Source organism: Brachyhypopomus gauderio, chromosome 2 (assembly GCF_052324685.1).
Source record: "Brachyhypopomus gauderio isolate BG-103 chromosome 2, BGAUD_0.2, whole genome shotgun sequence".
NCBI classification, from domain to species: Eukaryota; Metazoa; Chordata; class Actinopteri; order Gymnotiformes; family Hypopomidae; genus Brachyhypopomus; species Brachyhypopomus gauderio.
Window position 1 is genome coordinate 24,215,491 of NC_135212.1, and position 20,444 is coordinate 24,235,934.

The window sequence follows — 20,444 nt, forward strand, 5'->3', positions numbered from 1 at the left end:
AGAGTTAATAATGTTGTAATAATTGTGTAGATACAAACAGTGGCAGCTTTTTGTAATTTTAGGTTATTTAATGGGAAATAAGCAGCCTAGGATGAATGTCAAATGTACAGTTGCAGGAGGGAATGAAATGTGGGGCGGACCGGTGTGAACAGATCCGTGAACTCTGTGGCTGGAGCGCTTCTTACTTCAGCGATTTCTGACGTGCAGAAAAAGGCATAAATTAGTCCACGTAAAAGAATGACCACTGTCAATTCCTATATCTTTTATAAATTTTAAGCATAACTAGATATCTTCTAACTTGGCTAGAGACCTAGCTGTCCTAGCTAGCTTAGAGAGCAGGGGCATACCAACATGCAGAATAAACCAGCTAACCTGTGCCGTATTTAATGTATCTAATGGGTCGTTTTTGTGTAAAATTCCCAGTAAAGAAAAATGGAGGTCGAAAGCTTCGTTTCCAAGACTCTTGAACTCTTACAAGAAGAAAAAGGGGCTGAGGTAGAAGAAACTAGGTAAGCTTATTCAGACATGCGGTGGACTTGGGCAGTTACAGCATGTCACGCTGACCTGTCACACAGGTTTGTGGTGATATTGATTAGAATGGGTCGGTCAGTGCAAATATTGGCCACACTATTGTTTGGTGGTGAGAATGGCATTGCGTTGTCATTTTTAGGGCATGGCAGAAGAATCTGTCACTGAAAAACCTACAACAGAAAGGAGTGTGTCTCCTGAAGCTTACCATTGGAAGCCAGAGGACAGGTATGCATGGTAGACTTCTTGTAGTGTTCGAGCCCAGGAAGAGTATTGGACCCTCCATTCTTCCCAGCAACAGTTTTGGACCCGGTGAGACCACATCTTGTTTCCGCATTAGAATAAAATGTCAGCTAAATTGTGTGAAACTGGCTATTATATATATATATATATATATATATATATATATATATATATATATATATATATATAATGTATTTGTTTGTTTGTGTCCTGTTGTAGGTGACATTGTGGGTATTTATGAATCAGAAGGATGTGCCCAGCCACATCAGCTTAGTTCAGGAGTAGTGACCCGTGTTGTGCAGACCTCGGTGACAGTTGCTTTTGACAATACTCATGATGGCCTGAACTTGGAAAGTGATGGACTGTACAATATCATGAAGCTCGCAAATGATGTAACTTACCAACGGTTAACTAAGTGAGTTTTATTTGTGGTACTCCACTTAATTGATATGTTGTGTGATTTTGCTGGAAATTTTCTCTAAAACTTGATGGTTAGTTTAGCCAGCATTAAACTCTCTATGTATGTTTGGTTGATGTTGGATGTTTTTTTAAGCAAATCTTAAGAAACTCTTTAATTAAAGGTCAATTTAATCAACCTGTTTGACACTGTCTAATAACAGGTTATTTCATTAGTTTAACCTGAAAGGTTTTTAAATGATGAGTAATGATGAATAAACAATAATTAATTCATCATTCAATAGTTTTCTGATAATTCATTTTTAATTTTTGGCAGAGCTTTGAACTCCTTGAATGGGTACAGAAGTGGTCCTGCTGCCCGTCTAATAAGTGTGCTGTTTGGGAATTCAGAACCTGGAACTCTGCCACATCAAAGTTAGTGTTCAGTAGTCTCTCTGTGTCAAACATAGTTAAATGTGATTCACACAGTGCGAAAACTGAGTTGTAGTAAAATGCTTGTTGACGTGTTTTGGCTTTAATATGCAGATGCTTTAGAGTGGATCAATAAGGGATTAGATGCTTCTCAGCAGGAGGCTGTGCACTTTGCACTGTCTCAGAAAGATGTAGCCATTGTACATGGGCCCCCTGGGACTGGGAAAACCACAACGGTGGTTGAAGTGATCCTACAGGCAGTAAAACAAGGCCAGAAGGTACAGCAATTGTGTATTTCTTAGAGGAACATTTGTGGATTCTTATTTGCTTATTAAAGTCTATAGATCAAAGTGAAATGCTCAGGTGAATAATTATGAAGGTAGTATGGCAGCAATTTGTTAGTGGATTAACCTGCCACCAATGTTTGTGGTTCTAGTTGCACTAGTTTGACCTCTGATGCCATGGGTACATCTTAATGTTCCACTGTTGGAAATCCTCACAGGTTTTGTGCTGCGCTCCCTCCAACGTGGCAGTGGATAACTTGGTGGAGCGCCTTGCTAAGAGCAAGGCCAAGGTCCTGCGTCTCGGACATCCTGCCCGCCTGCTGGAGTCCATCCAGAGACATTCGCTGGACGCTGTGCTGGCCCAGAGCGACAGCACCAACATAATCGCAGATGTTCGCTCCGACATGGATAAAGCCTTTGTACGCTTTTTTCATACTTTCACCTCGTGCTTAACGATCCGTCTCTCACGTTTATTCTCATTTCACTTCATTTTTTTTGGATGAGTGGTGCAATTTGCATTCAGGGTTTATTGACATCGTTGACTACGATTTGATGGCATGAAGTAATCGGTGGGTTATCAGATGAAAGCATCATGTTCTATACATTGCATTAGAAGCATGTTGGTCTTGTAATATGGTCCCAGGGTCAGATGAAGAAAGCGCGTGACAAAGGGCATCGGAGCAGCCTGAGGCGAGAAATAAGTGAACTACGAAAAGAACTGAGATCCAGGGAAGAGATGGCCATCACACAAATCCTGACGAGAGCTAGTGTCATTCTGGCAACCAACGCGGGTGAGCAGCTCCCTGGGTGAAAGAAATGGTCCCATTAAACCCTGTCAACAGAGTCATGGTTTTATCATTCTCAAGGGGTTTTTGTGAAAATGTTCCTTATGCAGGTGCCAGTGATGATGGTCCACTTAAGTATTTGCCCAGCGAGCACTTTGACCTGGTGGTGATAGATGAATGTGGTCAGGCCCTGGAGATCAGCTGCTGGATTGCACTGCTCAAATCACGCAAGTGCATTCTGGCTGGTGACTACAAACAGCTGCCACCCACAGTCAAATCCCAGAAGTAAGTAAAAATATGAACCATATGGTTTTATGTATCCATTTTGTTATACACAGTCTTTATTAAGTATGTAAATCTTTGAAATCACAGGTTAGTTTCATTCTGGTTTGTTAGGAATTGATTATACATTTTCAGAATTCACCACAGTTCCATCCAATGTGATATGAATCATTTTGATATTACTCAGGATTGTTTTTAGTTCTGATGCTGCTACATACTGAAAGTGCTAACATTAGTCACAACTAACGTGGGTTTAGTTTCTGTTCCTCAGACACCTACATGATGCTCCTCAGACATGATTAATAAAGCCATATCGTAGATTGTATAATGTTATTACAAACAGGTATAACATTCCAGTCCATTCTAGATCCTATGCATTTTACCATTCATCTATATCAGGTTTATCCCATACCATATTATAACCGGCATAAAAGCACTTGTTTTTGGAAATGCTTTGTGGTGGCAGATTGTCTTTGGTACTCTGCCATATAAATTGCAGCAGTATTTCATGATCTCATATTTCATTGTTAATTGCCTCCGCAGAGCTGCAGCAAAAGGTCTCTCTGTGAGTCTAATGGAGCGGCTGATTCAGATATACGGAGATTCAGTAGTCCGAATGCTGACCACTCAGTACCGCATGAACAGTGCCATTATGCAGTGGGCCTCAGAGCAGATGTACCAAGGAAAGCTGACAGCTCATCCCTCAGTGGAGAAGCATTTGTTGAAGTATGTAACGTCTGATCCACTTAAGTCATAAGAACAGATAGACAGCTATACTGGAGAGGCAGGAGTGGCCATTATCCTGTCCAGTTGTTTATAGGAATGCTTTTCTGATCAGAGACCTGGCAGGAGTTGCTGACCTTGAGGAGACGAACATGCCTCTGCTCCTCATTGACACAGCTGGGTGTGGTCTGAATGAAATGGAGAACACAGATGAGCAGTCTAAAGGCAATCGAGGTAAAAATAGAATCTAAAATCCCTTGTTAGGTCTAATATAAAATGTTATCCGTCTCGACTGAAATAGCCTGATTGTCAAATACTTTCTACAAGCTTTACATTAGACCTACTCACTTACTTTGTATTGATAGACATGTGTTGTTCTGATAACCCAACAGGTGAGGTTGACATAGTAGCACTTCATGTGAAAACCCTGACTGAGGCAGGGGTGCAGACCAAAGACATAGCAGTTATTGCACCTTACAATCTACAGGTAGATGTATTAATTTAGTGTATATATATATATATATATATATATATATATATATATATATATATATATATATATATATATATATATATATATATATATATAATTTAATATTTGTTTTTATAACATTATGGATATTGTAGATAATGCTTCCTCAATGTATTCATTTTGGCCATCAGGGCTAATTTACTCAACATTGATCATATTTCAGGTAGACCTTTTGCGACAGAAGCTCTCAAATGAGCACCCTGAGCTTGAGATCAAATCCGTGGATGGATTTCAGGGCAGAGAAAAGGAGGCTGTGCTGCTATCCCTGGTTAGATCAAACCGAAAAGGTGAAGCAGCATTTGTGTCACTTGTGAATAACTGGAAGGACAAGAGTACCTGTCTGTAATGGTCACTGCTGTAATCATCTTGCTTTGACCCTGTAGGTGAGGTCGGGTTTCTTGCAGAGGACAGGAGAATCAATGTTGCAGTGACACGTGCCAGGCGTCAGCTTGTGGTGGTGTGTGATTCTCAGACTGTGCGAAACCATGATTTCCTCAGATCACTGGTGGACTACATGTCTGAACACGGGGAGGTTCGCACAGCCTTCGAGTACCTGGAGGACCTGGTACCAGACAACTACAGCCGTGACCACTCCAAGGACGTGCAGGTTAAAGAGTCTTCATCCACCAGACCAAAGGCACGAAACCAGCAAGACAAGAAAGGAGAGAACAAGAACAAAAAAGGCTTGGAGAAAAAAGATAAAGGTGACAACCTATCCAAAGCACTATCTACTGCCCATCACAATGGCCATAGAGCAACATCAGACCTCAAAACCAAAATGGATGATTCACCTGAGTCTCAGATTAGAAAAGAAGAGATCAGGCAGCAGTTGCTCGTCTTTCTGGAGGACCAGAACCAGGCAGAGCTTCAGTTTCCTCCCTCTTTGAGCCCTCACGAACGTCTGCTGGTCCACCAGCTCTCTGAAGAGCTTGGGTTGAAACACATGAGCCAGGGTGAAGGCAAACAGCGGCGGGTCACTGTCTCCAGACCAGAGCCAAAGCTAGAAAGACCAGCCGAGGAACCGGCAGAGCAAGCAGAGTCTACAAGACCAGAAAGCCGGACTGCAGAGAGTGTGCAGGAGAAGGAATCCCACAGGCAACCTGCAAAGGGCACTCTCGATTTGAAAAGCTTGCATCTGGAGCGTATGCGGCGGGAGCAGGAAAAACGGGAAGAAAAAAACCTGAGCAAAAAGCAGCTGACTGATTTGAAGGAAAATAAAGGACAAACCACAAAGAAGAACAAGGGGACTGCTAAGGGTCTGTAGTCTCATGTCTTGGTCATCTCTTATTGCTGGGATCACTTCGTACCATCATTGTGATCATGTTATTGTGTTCCTCTCATAGGAAAGGGGAAAGTGAAAGCAGGGGCCGTGGACATAGCTGCAGCTGCTACAGTTGAAGACGATTTTGATGCTCTGATCGCCGCTGTGGTGAAAGCAGACAGTGTGTGCGCCTTCGTGAAGTGCAAGGCCAGTGTGCTCACACTGGGACAGCTGTGTGTCCACTGTAACAGACAGTACTGCCTGAGTCACCACATCCCTGAGGTAATGTGTTTCAAGATCACGTCTGAACATACATGGTACATTAAAGGGTTTATTTATCACTGCTACCATTCCTAATAATGTATGAAAGCTATCACACACCTGTTGCATGGAGACATAACAATAACTGGCTCCTGGCTCGTTTTCAGCTGCTGTTAGGCATGTCAGCATTTGAGTCCTTATTTAGAACAGGCAAAACTGTCTTGTAGGTGCACGGCTGCGGTGACAAAGCAAAGGTCCAGGCTCGCGTAAGAATAAGCAGAGAAGGAGTGTTGTACGCTGGGAGCGGAGAGAAGGAGAGGTCCATGGAGCCACACAAGAAAGCCTACCTGCAACGCAAACTAGACACCAAACTCAAGGACATGGCATCTCAAAGAAAGACTAAACCAAAAGAGAAAGATCACTGACTGTGTACGCCGTATTTATTCTGATCAGATCGAAACCAATAAATTCATGATATAATGTATTGGATTATATGTGTATTTTTAAACATGACAGGTAGGTGTGTGTAACATAACAGTAATTGGCCATAAGAATGGGTCTTCTGAATTGGAGTTTAGCCTTTAACTGCTCACTCGCTATATAAAGTGAGTGGGCATTATGGAAAATGTTAAATGGTTATTTATAGTTAAATGCTTGTGTCAACAAAGATGTCCTATCGTTTTGTCCTCATTAAGTTGGAGGAAATTTAGAGACATCCAGCATTTAACATCTCTTACGCAGGCCTCAATTTTTCCTAAACTGTTTGTCATGTCAGGTTTGGTTGATATATAAAGTTGAATGTCATCTGCATAGCAGTGAAAATTGACACCATGTTTGTTTATAACGATGTCCAATGGTAGCATATATAATGTAAATAATAGTGGTCCTAAGATGGAACTTTGTGGGACCCCATTTTCACTTTACGTTTGGAAGGAATATTATTGAGCTCTACAAACTGATAGCGATTAATTAAGTAATATTAAAACCATGATAAACTATTGACAGTTCTGTTTTTGAAAGCATTATTTTATTTTTCCACACCTGCGTAAGACATTAGCACACTACTGTACATTCTTATAAAAGGATGAATAACTTTATTCTTTTTACATTAGTGTTTAACTTTGCTTTTCTCCCATAGGTAATTTAATATTTACAATAGTCATTCATGTTTTTAGCCTTATGTGCACACAGCTACACTGCCCATACTATATCTGGATTATCTTGGGAGTCTAAGATATATTTTTGCATTATACTGGATGGTAAGCATAATTCATATGTAGTTTAGTTTTTTTTACACATTTATTTAAGTCAGCCATCCTGGTGAAGCGTTACAGACACCCTTAGAGGACAAATTTTAAGTGAGTTTTCACCTTCACTGTGAATACCTGGGGCGAAATAAGGAAAGACTTTCTCAGTAAACTTGTCCTTGAACATGTATATAGTACTCCCATCCACAGCACTGAGGAATGTAACTTTCCCCTTCTCGTAGTCCAATTCCACGGTGATTCTTTTGGGCTTTCTCTTCAGGATGAGACGTGTACGAGGAGATGTCTGCGCCCAGTAGTTCTCCCCGTTATTCAGCCCGATGACCCAGAACCCCTCTGCCGGGTTGAGGAAAGCCGCCATCTTCCTTTTGATGGACTGGCGTGCCACTCCGATGTACCATTCCTGGTTGTCCCCCACCTCCACACCCCAGCTGTGCTTTCCCGTGGTGAAGCCGGTGGCCGCCAGCACCGCCAGGCGGCCGGAGCAGCGCTCGGGGTTGTCTGGGAGTTGCTGCTTCTTTCCGTAACTCACACGCGTGACTTCATCGCTGACGATTAAGTTAGGTTGGGCCGTGTTGGGATCTAGAGCAATGGGACCTGGAAGGTTGAGACGGTTTGGAAAATGGTGAGATGACCCCATTCAGCCTTCAGTTCAGTATTTTGTAAAGCATCTGAGCAGCACTGAGAATTCAAAGCACTTCTAGATCTAGATTTGGAACTAATATTAAAAAAGATGAAAATTACTTTTAGAAGCCATTCGTGTGTTACCCTTAAGAATGAAGTCTAGGGTAGAGTATGTTTGCCCTAGGTCCAAAAGGAGATGTCACGTACTCAGTGTACACTCAAGCAGCCCTTTTATTACACACACCTCGACTATAACTATCTTGTAAAATGGCAATACATTTTTAGCAGTAGGCATTATTTGAGTGGCACATATCAAATACCGTGGAAGCTGCCATTATTGACAAATTTCTCCCAGAATGCCCCAATTTTGTCCAAAGGTCAGATATCAGTATACATATATACAGTTGAGGTGATTGGAGCAATCCTCCCACTTTTTTAAATGTCAGTAAGAGTTTGACAACTCAAGGAAGGACGTTTGTGTACTTCATGGTATTCATTTCCTATTTCTGTGACTCCGTGCACTATGCATAACAGGTCAGATACAGACATATTGCAACACATGCTTCTGCTTTATATATAGATTTGTACATGTTAACACGCACAATTTGGCTGTCATATCGTTTACAGTCAACTCTTGTAATCAACCACTGCTGGCACCACCACTGCTGCACTCCACAGTCAGATGACTGACTGTACGAAAGAGTGTTAGCTAGGAGTTTTAATATGCACTGATATTTTACATTATAAAATAGTTTAACCAAACATTTATGGAAAAAAACATGAACTGATATATTTTTAATTGCATGTTTAGACTATATACATACAAATAGTGTATAAATACATAAATATATACATACTATATACATCATCTGCCTGTTTTTAAAATGTATGAAAAAATGCACTGAATTGTGGTACCAAAAATGAAGATTAGAACTTAAGTCACTGTAAAAGCTATAACAGCCCATATAATAGCCAATAGGCACAGCTACACGTCACTACGCAGTCCAGCATTTTTTTTATTTAAACCCCTCAGAATTGAATAGTTTGTACATACAGTATTTGACTTCTCCCATGATTCTTTTCCAGACTCCGTACTTTAACGATGCCAGGTACTGAGCTGTGTCTATCAGGGCGTCTTTTGGGTACTCCGCTTCCTCTATTGGGTAACAAACCCTGTAATATAGTAGAACATAAATCACTAGTTTACTAAGTAAGGGCTGCTGACGGTGTATGTCAGCATTTCTTACTGTTTGATGCTTGATTGTAAGAGCTCGACTGTTTAGGCAAATGCTCCAAGATAATAACATTTATTTGCATACCTTCGTACGGCTTCTTTCCAGTCCTTTAAAAGAGAAATTGGTTTGTCACCAATCAATACAGAGCTTAGAACAATGTTTAACATTCAGTGTTTTTGTGGTACTTTTACAGACCCTTAAAAATGATAAATCATCGGATCTCAACGTGTTTTCAGTGTCTTCGATGATCTCCGAGATGTCTGCAAACGTCTGTGTGATGTTCTCCAGCTGTTTCCTGACCACCCGACCCTTCCTGTTGGTCTCCGCCTGCAGCACAGTTAGCCGGGCCGCTTCCTCCTCTCTCAAAAGCTGGTGCATCTTCTCAAACTCCTCTCTGATTTGGGCCTCTGTCTGAACCGCTTGGTTCTATGGACAAACAGGAAATTTTAATTTTCAGTATAAAAGAGGTATGTCGTGGTTTGCCAGTGTTGATTGGGATCATCATAACAGCTTTTGCCTGAGGTAACGTCTAGAGAAGCCACTATATTGTTTTGTTGAAGAGTGAAAGGGAGTAGCAACTCGGTAGCATTTTAATGAGTTTATGCTAACTGGTCTTTTCATTTACTGTTAGCCTTTTTTGTGTGTGAAGCATTCTGTTAAAGATTTGAAAGGGCTTGGTGTATTTAGGGTTACCTGTATGTATTCTCCAAGCTTCTCCAGATTTCTCTTCATGCTTTCAATGCTGTACAGGTGTTCTCTCAATACTTCATACTTGTTTGAAAGTTCTTTCTGCAGGTTATATCATTTTAGGTGTATCAGGCAATGTGAGAAAGGATCATGAACAAAAAAAAAACTAGTCATCTTCAAGGCCTGACTCTTTGGGCAAGTTCAAGTTTACGCCTATAATAGATGAAGTACATACAATAATCCAAACATTATAACACCAGTATTGTTACCTTTCTGGCGGCTGCGGCTTCTGAGATGGTATCACAGTCGTGGTCTTTATGGTCCCGTGAACTGTGGCAAACGATGCAAATCGGCTTGCAGTCTTTGCGACAGAACAGCTTAAGTTCCTCATTGTGTACGGAGCAAAAGTCATCTTGTTTGACTGAGACCACGCTAGCCTGTGTTTTGAAGGTGTCTGAGGCTATCTTCAGTGCCAGGTTGATCGGCGGTCTCCATGTGTTCTCCTTACAATGACACAGCGGGCACGTTAGGGAGCCCTTCCATTCCCAGTGTGACTGAATGCATACCTTGCAAAAGTTGTGTTGACACGTCAGAGTGACCGGGAAGCTGAAGACCTGACAGCACATGGAACACAGTAGATCTTCCTCATTGAATGGACATGACATTGCCATTGTTTTGGAGTTTAATCTCCTAAAAGTGGATAATGCACTCCCTGTTGAGTCAAAGTGCTCAGACTTCTCAGCAAGTCTTAAAAAAAAAACCTGTTGAACTTGAAGTGCATAGCGTCTTACCATTGCGAAAATATTTTGACGTCACCTAGGTGCACAGGTTTCTATTACCGATTCTATGAGGTCACATTTGCTTGAAAACATTCCAGTGTTACAGTTTAATTAAAAGGATGAGGCTGCCTGTAAATGTAGCAAAGATTCTTTTAATTGCATTTTCTCTATAAAAGTCATCAGTCCACAGGGTATTTTAAGCATTCTCAAACATTTGTTGTATTTTTAGGTACATAAGCAGAGCTTCAACCTGATTCCAAAGCACAAACATGCTCATATTGTAAAGATCAAATGTAGAGGTAGTTATGGTCTGGTGTTTGCCAGGATGGGATAACACTACATTGGGCAACAGCAATTTGTTAGTAAAACCGGACAGTTATAGTCATTTTGAATACAAAATGTATAATTATTAAATATAGGTTAAAAATAGTAAGTATGAAAAGACAAAAACAGAAGAGCAGCATTATCTCACTTTGCTCCTGCTGAGATATGAATTCATTTAATCCATATTCATTTTATTCCATAATGCATGTTGACTTACTGAGTAAAATGTGATGGATATGATGAAAGATAATTCTTTGTTTAGTAAGCCAGATTATCTGAGTCATTGTGTAAGATGAAGAAAACAAATTAAAGAGTATAAATACTATATAGTATGCTTCCAATTTTAAATATATATTTTATATGTTGTACATGCAGTGTTTGCTACATGCCCATTTTTTAAATCTCGGAAATAACTTATGTGAATAACAAAGATCAGTCACAGGTCACAGCTCACATCAGACTGAGACCATCAGGAGCATTGTACCTGCCAGGCAGAGCCGGAGTGGTTAATCGGGAGATTGGGAGGATTCCCGATGGGCCGGCTCATGTCAATCTCTAGTTTGGGCCGATTGGGAGGGAAAAATAATTTTGGGCCGGATTTGGGCATGAAACTCCCGGGCTGAAAAAGGAGCCCACTCCGGCCCTGCTGCCAGGTGAGATGTTCAGGTGTGTTAGAGTAGGGTGAACACAAAAAGGTGCAGGGAGAAGGCTCGGGTTAAGAACTGAAAATAAAATGAACCATTTAATAATTTGACAAAACATCTAAAATCATTTTAAGTTTGGAAAAAAAACTGCACATAAATAAATGGGGAAATAAAACAGGACAAAAAGAATAAAGCATTCCTGAAATTTCAAACATTTCAGTGCTTATAGGTGTCTAAAAAAACAAACAAAACCCCAACTAACAGATTACATCAGTTGTATGAAACAGATCACATCCGTGTTGTATGAAATTTTTGTTGCCTAAAAGGTCTCGGATCAGATTACATAGCTATTTGGTCAAATAAGTAGACCATTATAGCATATCCTTGGCTAGCTAACAGAGCTTGATAATTAACAAAAGAAGATTCTGGAAAAGCTATAAAGATATTTACTTTCAGCATTAATATCACCTAAACAAAATGAATGTTTAGTACTTTACTGATAGTGTTGATAAAGATAACAACAAATGAAAATATCTTTGCAGTTTGACCGTTTGCATAACTGCATATTTAATTACTTGTTTAATTGAATTTACAGGTACCAAATGATGGACTGACCCACAAATCCTAGATCTACTCAAATAATCATTCATGAAAACATGATTGCCAGTATTCACTAACTTTCCAAGACCAGGTGTACAGTAACCATCTTTTTGACTCGTCAGCTGTTTGCCAGCTGGTCCTCTGAGTGCTTGGTGTCTATGCCACAGCTTAAGGACGGCCCCACAGGTCCATGTATACAGCACACGTGACACACGTTTGACATCTCCCAGCACAGCACAAACATTAATGCTCGGTTCTGACTGCTGAACCTCTCCATTATGATGATCTTCTCTACGTGGGATGGCGTGTTCCGTCGCTGTGTGATTCGTTCATTTCTGATGACATAAACCAGGTGGATCTGAACACTCACTGTTTCTGTTCTCTTTCTGTGTCTCCTAGTGGAGAAACGTTCGGTCTACCTCAAGAGGAGCCACTCTGACTGATCATCTAGTCCAAGGCAGAACCTTTTCACTACAGAGCATCATACAAAACCTGGCTTCATGGAAGAGCGGCGACATTTAGGACAGCCCTGTGTCCCGTTTGTTTGCAGACACCTGTTTAAAAGAGAGAGAATCGATTGACCAGCATCTGCATTTCTGGATCTATCCTAAATGACATACATGATGATGTCCTCTGATCAAGCATTACAGGTTCACACAGGGGCATGCTCACAACCTCACAAGGTCTTCACAGGGGTCATGAGGCAGGTGCCTTGTTTGTTGGGATGAATTAAACCCAGAACACCTCTGGAAGACTCAACAGTGAGGTCTGACATTCCACCCCTATCTCACTTTTAAACCAATGATCCATCACACACATTTAAACATAAACCCAACATTGGACTTCCTGATGCCTGTGACCATACCCTGTCCTAGTGACATTATTAATGCATGATGACTGACTGCTGCAGGTCAATTAAGACGTTATGCACTACACACAACTGCACACACTGAATTAACCTCCCTATATTTACCAAATACACTATATTGCCAAAAGTATTCACTCACCCATCCAAATGATCGGAATCAGGTGTTCCAATAACTTCCATGGACACAGGTGTATAAAATTAAGCACCTAGACATGCAGAAAGAATGGGTTCCTCTCAGCAGCTCAGTGAATTCCAGCGTGGAACTGTGATGTGATGCCACCTGTGCAACAAATCCAAGTCGTGAAATTTCCTCGCTCCTAAATATTCCACAGACAACTGTCAGCTGTATTATAAGAAAATGGAAGTGTTTGGGAACCACAGGAACTCAGCCACGAAGTGGTAGGCCTCGTAAACTGATGGAGCAGGGTCAGTGGATGCTGAAGCGCGTAGTGCGAAGAAGTTGTCAACTTTCTGCAGTCAATCACTACAGACATCCAACTTCATGTGGTCTTCAGATTAGCTCACAAACAGTGCACAGAGAGCTTCATGGAATTGGTTTCCATGATCGAGCAGCTGCATCCAAGCCATACATCACCAAGTGCAATGCAGACTGTCGGATGCAGTGGTGTAAAGCACGCCACCACTGGACTAGAGCAACGGACGCATGTTCGCTGGAGTGACGAATCGCACTTCTCCACCTGGCAATCTGATAGACGAGTCTGGGTTTGGCGGCTGCTAGGAGAACGGTACTTGTCGGACTGCATTGTGCCAAGTGTAAAGTTTGGTGGAGGAGGAACTATAGTGTGGGGTTGTTTTTCAGGAGCCTTGGACCCTTAGTTCCAGTAAAAAGAACTCTTAATGCTTCGGCATACCAAGACATTTTGGACAATTCCATGCTCCCAACTTTTTTGGAGCTGGCCCCTTCCAGCATGACTGTGCACCCGTGCACAATGCAAGGTCCATAAAGACATGGATGGCAGAGTCTGGTGTGGATGAACTTGACTGGCTCATATGTGAGTCAAAGAAGGTGTGCAAATACTTTTGGCAATATAGTGTAGCGTATAGCAAGCAGGACACACTGTATGAAAACACTGCATGTTTTCACAGTTCCTCATAACCAGGGTTCAAATTAAGCCTAGTCAAACATCATACACATGTTGATTTGGTCCAAAAATAAAACTGAACCACTAACCAGTTGCTGATGGCTTCTTTTTGGACTTGCAACACCCCCCTAAAGTGATCCACAGTACATACTAAGGCTGCTAAACAAACACTTTGGTCTCTTTCTGCTATTCACCACAAGGACACATACTTGAGGTGAAAAATGTGGGAGCAGGGCAGGGCCTGCAGCTGCTGGTTCTTCTCGCCGATGGACTCGCCACACATGCCGCAGTAGAGCTCCAGCTCCTCCACACACTGCAGGAACTTCACCACCTGCTCCCTGAGCTCCTCCTGCCGCCCGCTGCTGCGGTGGACGCCTTCCGTCAGCCAGTGCACCTTCAGCGAGCAGAGCTGCGGAAGACCGCATCACTTCAGCCACACGCAGAGACAGCTGACGCCATTACAGCACGGGCCGGCACGAGATCTCTCTCTCTCTCTCTCGCCGTTATCCCAGTGTGTACAGAGTGGGTTTCAACCCAGAGCTTCCAGAAAAGGCTCAGCACCTTGGGAAGAGCTCAGGTGGCTAAGACTTTAAGTTCTGCTAGTGCAAGTTTGAGTAAGGTACAAAATACACAAAGTGAAACAACATGCCTTGTATCCGATTGCCTCCGACAGCTCGTATGCTCGCTGAAGAGAGTCCAGCGCCTGGAGGAGAGAAGAAAATGACTGATTGCTCAGATATATAATAAAGAAAACCTTAAGGGTCATAAACTTAAGTAATAAGTAGATTTTTATATATATGTGAGTTATATACTCACATATATGAGTATGTGAGTTATATACTTTCAAGCCTCCTTTGTATTGTTAATCAATTTGTTTAAAAGCTATTTCTCAACCTTGTCATCTTCCTTCTGCAGTAGCCAGCACTTCCCCACGCCTAAGTAGATGGCTGCTTGACCCAGACGGTTGCCAATCTCTGTCATTATACACATAGAAGACTCGTAGCGAGGGAATGCTTTCTAAACAGGTGAGAGAGGATCAATACTGTAAGGGGCCCTAAACACAGTACAGATGAACAATAGCAAAACACGGACACAAGCATAAATCTTAACGGGTTGGAGTCCAGAGCTGTGTAGATATAAAATTTAAATATTTAACTTACTGTACAGACAAAACTGAAACAGTTAACTAACTGCACAGCCCAAACTAAAATAGTGTTATTAAAAAAAATTCAGGGCTGAAACAGACTTACCTCAACATCTTTTCGGCAGCGATGAATATCAGCAAAATTCAGCAGACAAAGGGCCTGCAGAGGTCGATCGCCGTGCTGCAGAGCAATTTTCATCGACTCCTGTGTGTAATGAGGGTTTGCGTTAGGATCGTCTCCTCCTTAAAATAAAGTCAAGTGTATGAGCATTGCACAAACACATTCTGCATTTTCAGAAAACATCTCTGTGGCACTGCTGTGAGCACGAAGGCTTAAATGTGATCTGTACTGTAACACGGTTATAAATGCCACTCGGTAATGGGTTGCCAACAGCGGGTCATTGTGATGCCCGTGGTCCAGAGCACTGGCCCTTTGTCTCGCCCCTCTCCCCACCATTAGACGGGGGTGACGACTACGTTCTTCATAATCGCCCCTCGCAGACGGTGCCTCAGCTCTTGGCTGACATATTTTTATCAGGCATAGTGAAGAGGCCGGGTCAGCCTGGGGCTCAGACCTCGGGTCTGGCACAAGACCTAGAAACAGCTGCACCTGTCAGTTGTTGGTCCCCCCCAGCTCACTCGCACACAGCCACATTGAGTAACACAGATCTGAGAGCAGAGCCGTGCCAAGGGGACTAATACAAACGATCACATGTGGCAGCCAGAGGGATTAAGGTGATGGAACTGATAAACACTCATTCACGTGACTACTGATGCAAGCCGGGGTGTGTTCAGACGCGTGTTTGCCAGTGGAACTCTGAAAACTCAATGTTTGTGGTCTTAAGGTAGTAGTTGCTAACCATACTGGGCTTTACTAGACTTTGGGAGATTTGACCAATGTACTGCCCCCAGTTCTGTGGAGGGAAGCATGCAAAGAGCAGAGGTGTCAATTCCAGGTTCAGAAAGTAAAAGTCCTCACCAGGGTTTTGCTCAGGCTTCCTGGATTGTGTTGATTCCACTAATTTTACCTGGATTGCACTAATTAGAAAATCTAGCAAGTTTGAGCAAAATCCTGGTGAGGACTTTTACTTTCTGAACCTGGAATTGACACCTCTGACAAAGAGTGGAAAACACGACTACAACAACCCCACTGTGACGAGCACTGTCCGGAGCATTATGGGCCCTGGGCCTCAGGGCCCCAAGCGAGCACAGAACCCTGGACTAGCGTGTACCTCACAGCACTCCATGGCGTCGGGCAGGCGATCCAGCTTCCTGTAGGCCACGGACATGTGGTACTGACTCATTGCGCGGTACTTCAGGCTCCAGCCCTTGCCGTAGTCGTTCACGAGCTCGGCGGCTTTGCATGGAAAGAACAGAGCCTTCTCGTAGTCCTGCGAGAACATGGAGGACACATGTTCATACTAGTCTGTATGCACTGTACAGTATCCACTGATCTGGTCATTGATGGATAAGTGAGTGAAATAAAGATTTTTTTTTAAGAGTTTTCATTATTTATTTGGCCTTTGACATTACGTAAATTTGAATAATATATGAAAATTACCACAGGTGTTAAACTCCAGACCTCAAATCCAGTTTTTGATGCAATTTTTTACTTGGTTAATTAAACAATTAATATAATGTAATGTAATTAATTTGTGCAAGTTTGTCAGCCTTCATGACATAAGTAAAGCAACATGTAAAATCTGTAGTACCTGCCCCTCTATGGATGTTATATAGTGAACATCTCTAACATGCCTATGTTGTTTGACACTGGCAACCTGTAATAACAAAAGTACAGTACTGCATCGTGGATTTGGAGTTGGGAGATGAATACCCATGAGTACTAGAAAGTTCAACATGGACCAGGTCTGCATTTTTTTATATTCTGCCGCTTGTTGGCTTTGACATACGAGTACATTCTCCACATACCACTTTATCCCAGACTGATTACAACAGACCATTCCAGGGATCTGAAGGATTAGACTCCCCAGATCTGCAGTGTCAAGGTGAGTGCACAAGCCTAAATCTGTACCGGCCTGCTTTGTGTGTCCTGTCTGCTGATATGTTGCATATTGCATGTTGGCAGTTTATTGCAACCATGTAATCAGTGATGCTTATTTTAACAATGAATTACTGCAGTACTCTGACAGGAGGCTGTATGCGGCAGAAACTTTTGGACGTATAGAGGGTGGGGGGGTGGGGGGGGTGACAAGGTGTTGAGTGTGAAATGATCGCATGCGACAGCAGAGCAAAATTCCAAGTAGCTCAAGTTATACAACTTCTGAATGGAGCAGAACACAACAGAACAGCATGTACAGTTCAGAAGAGAAGAGCGATGACACGGCATTGTGGGACAGCACCTTTAGCTGGATGTAGAAGTTGCCCAAGCTGCAGCACACCCTGCACTCCAGCATCTTGTCGTCGTTGTTGTGGGCGTAGCGCAAGGCCTTCTCGTAGCTCTCCAGGGCTTTCTGAAAGACGCTGAGACCCAGGAACGCGTTGCCCATGCTCAGGCACACCTGGCCGTTGAGCTGCAGGCTCACCGTGGTGCCCTGCATGTTCAAGCAGGTCTTGCAGTATGAAATGGTCTTCTGGAAGTCGCAGAGTTTTTCGTTGCTGCGAGCCAGGTTCAGGTAGCCTTCCGTTAGGTAGTCTGGGTCCTCCATCTCCCGCGCTGTGTCGATCTGAGCAAGGGCGTACTGATAGTGGAGTGAGTGTGTGTGTGTGTGTGTGTGTGTATGTGCGCGTGTGTGCACACATCAATGGACAGCAGCATAACAGAAAAGCAATGTATAAATTACTTAGGACAGAGGATTATGATCACACATTCTGCGCGCTCATGAACTAGTGGAATTCTCTAATGCAAGCTCTACTGTAATTTACACACAGCATCAATGAACCAGCAGTGAACCCATCACACCATGTACTACTGTACTACTGGAAATGGGTCCTTGTCATCCAAATGTTCCTCTTACCTGCCTCAATAAACCACACACCCTCTTAGTCAAGTAGGCTCTTGGAAGAGCACTGCTCAGAAAGGTTATATAGATACTTCATAGAGGAATGAGGACTATTTCTACTACTCTGTTCACCACTGACAAGTATTTTGTTCCTGCTGTTTAAGTGTATTGACTCGCTAATGAACTCTTCACTAAACTTAGCCAAGCATGTTCCTGTGTGTGTAAGGGGCTCTATGTCAACAAGATACAGCAAGCCAAGGATCATATAGCATGAGGATCTCCTTTTCTACGGAAGCTGCAAATTAAAAATGGCTCCACGAGATTTACATGGACCTTTTTGCACTTATTTTTTGGTCACTGAGCCTTTTCGTCATCTTTTTCATATTAAATATGCTTGCTTGATTATTCACAGCAGTCCTCAAATAATAAACTATTAGTAGTTTATTATTAAATGACAATCCACAAAACATTTAACTTAAGATGAGGTCATGGAAATATTAGCATTAGGCAACATTTTGTTAGGTAAAGTTTTATGTGTCTGACCTGTAAATATCTTGAAAATAATACTGGATTGTATATTCAACCATAAAAGCTTATGTAAGGTCCCTGTTCTCAGTTTTCTGTGGTACTAAGCAGACCAATAGGCTACTAACATTTAAAAGTGGATGCCAAGTGTATTTATAAAGAACATCTAATAAAAATCAAGCCTCTCAAAGTGGCACTCATTAATAATGTAGTTGATTGAAAGGGCATGTAAATGTTAGTAAAACCCTCATAAAGAAGCAGCTTACCTTTAACATCTCTCTGTATTTACCCATCTCTGAATGGGCTGTAATCAGGCAACCCAAAGCCCTGAACTTCCCCCCAGGATCTGTCGTCTTCTCCAGCACCTTCATCCAAACATGTAAAGCTTTCTCCGTCTCGTTGGACTGGTAAAGCCTCAGACCTTTCTCAATCTGTTGCTTCGTTTGGTCCTGGCCCATCTCTACAACAATGTGCTTCATAAAAATACTCATCCACCTGGCTCTCTGGCCTTCGGACGCCAGAGTACAATCCTACGACCGCCTTTAGGACAACAGAAGTGCGAACGAAGGATCCACAGCTGGCCGCCGCCTCCACCAGACACTTCAGTCCGTAGCTCTCAGATTCGGGTGCAGAGAGATGAGGAAGAAACTGGATCTACCGCATGCGAGAGTCTCGGAACCAAACCTGCCATTGCGCTCATTGCCACCACAAAACCCGAGGGAAAATCGATCGTGCTCCTTACACCTGAATCTTCTTAAACAGCTGCCATATACGTCTTAGGAGATTTTAGTGACATATGAAGACACTGGAAGAATACCAATCCAAGGTGCTGGTAATGATCTCCCAGAATATCTACTCCCTCCACACCCCAGTGGGAGGAATTCTGCCTGCCCTAGCCCCCTCCTCTCCTTCCCCTCTTCCCTCCCTCCCTGTGGAGGGCCTGAACTACAGCAGATGGCCTTGTCAGTCTCAACCATGTGTCCCTGCTGGAATCCAGCCTCAGTCTCTGAAAAGACCCAAGGTCACAACCGACGCCTAAGCGTCTCTCTGCCACTTACAACTCAACCCTTCACCTCCTCAACAGCACACACTTTCCCCAAACGTGAACATCATGACTACTAACACCACAGTTCATATGCCTAAAAAAAGGGCCTGGAGTGGGGTTACTCAGCCACTGAGTGGCTGGGTTTGGCAGACAGGAGGCTAAAAACAGCCAATTATTTCACAGCACTAAAGTAGAGCAAGTCAAAATCTCCTTGTACTGGCTGGAGAGTTTCTGTGGGCGGGCCTTGTTAAGACACACATGTGCCGCCCCCTCACCCCCGCCGTATTGGTGTCAGCAACTGATGCTTAGAATAGTTCACAAAGTATTTGTCTTGAGTTTCAGTATCACTGCTCCTTGAAACACATCAATGGTATCGAACTGTTGAGCTCTCCACTGAAGCTAGCTCCCGCAACCTTGCCTGTTCTCAGCTGCTTCCAGGATACAAATAGGTACTGTTACCGCCTTTCCATTCACAAGATGAATCTCTGGAGGTTCTAAGTCACGTCATAACACAATTCCTGGAGGGCTGGTACACAAGACAGCTATAGCCCTCACTGGAGGTTAGGTATGTGACTAAATCATTTCATGCATAACAAAAATGTAGCTTAGTGCTAGACCGACATAGTAATTTTGCAAGAATATGCATATGAACTTTTTCATATTCACCAAAAATATGGAAGAAACAGGACTATGAAAATAATGAGAATAATCTGTAAGAGTAATGAAAATAAAACTAAACATATGTACATGTTTAAGGGAAGTAAAGTCTCAGTGAGGCTACAGCGGCTAGGTGCATCCTGACCCTGCAGTGCATCGAGTCATGTGATCAGCAACAAGCCAATCATTTTAGGCAACAACAAAATGACTAAGATGCTAGTAGCTACTCTTAAAATTGGAGCAATAAACCTGTACTC

The 20,444-nt window shown here is 42.6% G+C and overlaps 3 protein-coding genes and 1 long non-coding RNA gene across 6 annotated transcripts; 2 read left to right on the forward strand and 2 right to left on the reverse strand.

The window, feature by feature from the left end:
• The first annotated feature begins 141 nt into the window (after positions 1-141).
• On the forward strand, positions 142-6,209 carry ighmbp2 (immunoglobulin mu DNA binding protein 2). The gene is made up of 15 exons (XM_076992225.1): positions 142-509; positions 671-840; positions 991-1,186; positions 1,505-1,602; positions 1,714-1,877; positions 2,102-2,302; positions 2,527-2,674; positions 2,779-2,953; positions 3,494-3,676; positions 3,789-3,907; positions 4,066-4,160; positions 4,369-4,492; positions 4,589-5,461; positions 5,549-5,748; positions 5,955-6,209. Exons 1-15 carry the CDS (start codon positions 433-435, stop codon positions 6,150-6,152), a joined length of 3,021 nt encoding a protein of 1,006 aa, XP_076848340.1. The 5' UTR covers positions 142-432; the 3' UTR covers positions 6,153-6,209.
• Positions 6,210-6,323: 114 nt separating this feature from the next.
• LOC143494131 (zinc-binding protein A33-like) lies at positions 6,324-10,332 on the reverse strand. Of its 2 annotated transcripts, none has more exons than XM_076992231.1 (6): positions 9,808-10,332; positions 9,545-9,640; positions 9,047-9,277; positions 8,936-8,958; positions 8,671-8,789; positions 6,324-7,574 (listed from the first exon to the last, which is right to left on the reverse strand). In XM_076992231.1, the coding sequence occupies exons 1-6, from the start codon at positions 10,330-10,332 to the stop codon at positions 7,036-7,038; spliced, it is 1,533 nt and encodes a 510-aa protein (XP_076848346.1). In that variant the 3' UTR covers positions 6,324-7,035. The 2 variants fall into 2 exon arrangements, with proteins under 2 accessions (XP_076848346.1, XP_076848342.1); XM_076992227.1 differs by having other exon boundaries at positions 6,324-7,589.
• LOC143494165 (uncharacterized) lies at positions 9,189-12,436 on the forward strand. The gene is made up of 2 exons (XR_013125561.1): positions 9,189-9,373; positions 12,285-12,436. It is a non-coding gene; the product is annotated as an uncharacterized LOC143494165 (long non-coding RNA).
• On the reverse strand, positions 10,450-19,347 carry rapsn (receptor-associated protein of the synapse, 43kD). 2 transcript variants are annotated; one of them, XM_076992248.1, is made up of 8 exons: positions 18,752-19,347; positions 17,361-17,684; positions 16,233-16,391; positions 15,107-15,205; positions 14,751-14,873; positions 14,506-14,559; positions 14,066-14,265; positions 10,450-12,439 (listed from the first exon to the last, which is right to left on the reverse strand). In XM_076992248.1, the coding sequence occupies exons 1-8, from the start codon at positions 18,974-18,976 to the stop codon at positions 12,367-12,369; spliced, it is 1,257 nt and encodes a 418-aa protein (XP_076848363.1). In that variant the 5' UTR covers positions 18,977-19,347; the 3' UTR covers positions 10,450-12,366. The 2 variants fall into 2 exon arrangements, with proteins under 2 accessions (XP_076848363.1, XP_076848357.1); XM_076992242.1 differs by having other exon boundaries at positions 17,361-17,699; positions 18,752-19,346.
• Between the last annotated feature and the right edge of the window lie 1,097 nt (positions 19,348-20,444).

Bases quoted from the DNA above. Each gene is read 5' to 3' on its own strand.
- ighmbp2 (XM_076992225.1), top strand. From the start codon at position 433: ATGGAGGTCGAAAGCTTCGTTTCCAAGACTCTTGAACTCTTACAAGAA. The intron at 841-990 runs GTGAGACCACAT...GTCCTGTTGTAG, and splicing joins CAGCAACAGTTTTGGACCCG to GTGACATTGTGGGTATTTAT. The intron at 2,675-2,778 runs GTGAGCAGCTCC...TTCCTTATGCAG, and splicing joins CATTCTGGCAACCAACGCGG to GTGCCAGTGATGATGGTCCA.
- LOC143494131 (XM_076992227.1), bottom strand. From the start codon at position 10,332: ATGGTAAGACGCTATGCACTTCAAGTTCAACAGGTTTTTTTTTTAAGA. The intron at 8,959-9,046 runs GTCTGTAAAAGT...TCTCTTTTAAAG, and splicing joins ATGATTTATCATTTTTAAGG to GACTGGAAAGAAGCCGTACG. The intron at 7,590-8,670 runs GTATGTACAAAC...TCAACCTTCCAG, and splicing joins CATGGGAGAAGTCAAATACT to GTCCCATTGCTCTAGATCCC.
- rapsn (XM_076992242.1), bottom strand. From the start codon at position 18,976: ATGAGTATTTTTATGAAGCACATTGTTGTAGAGATGGGCCAGGACCAA. The intron at 17,700-18,751 runs GTAAGCTGCTTC...CTCCACTATCAG, and splicing joins AATACAGAGAGATGTTAAAG to TACGCCCTTGCTCAGATCGA. The intron at 14,560-14,750 runs GTTGAGAAATAG...TCTCTCCTCCAG, and splicing joins TGCAGAAGGAAGATGACAAG to GCGCTGGACTCTCTTCAGCG.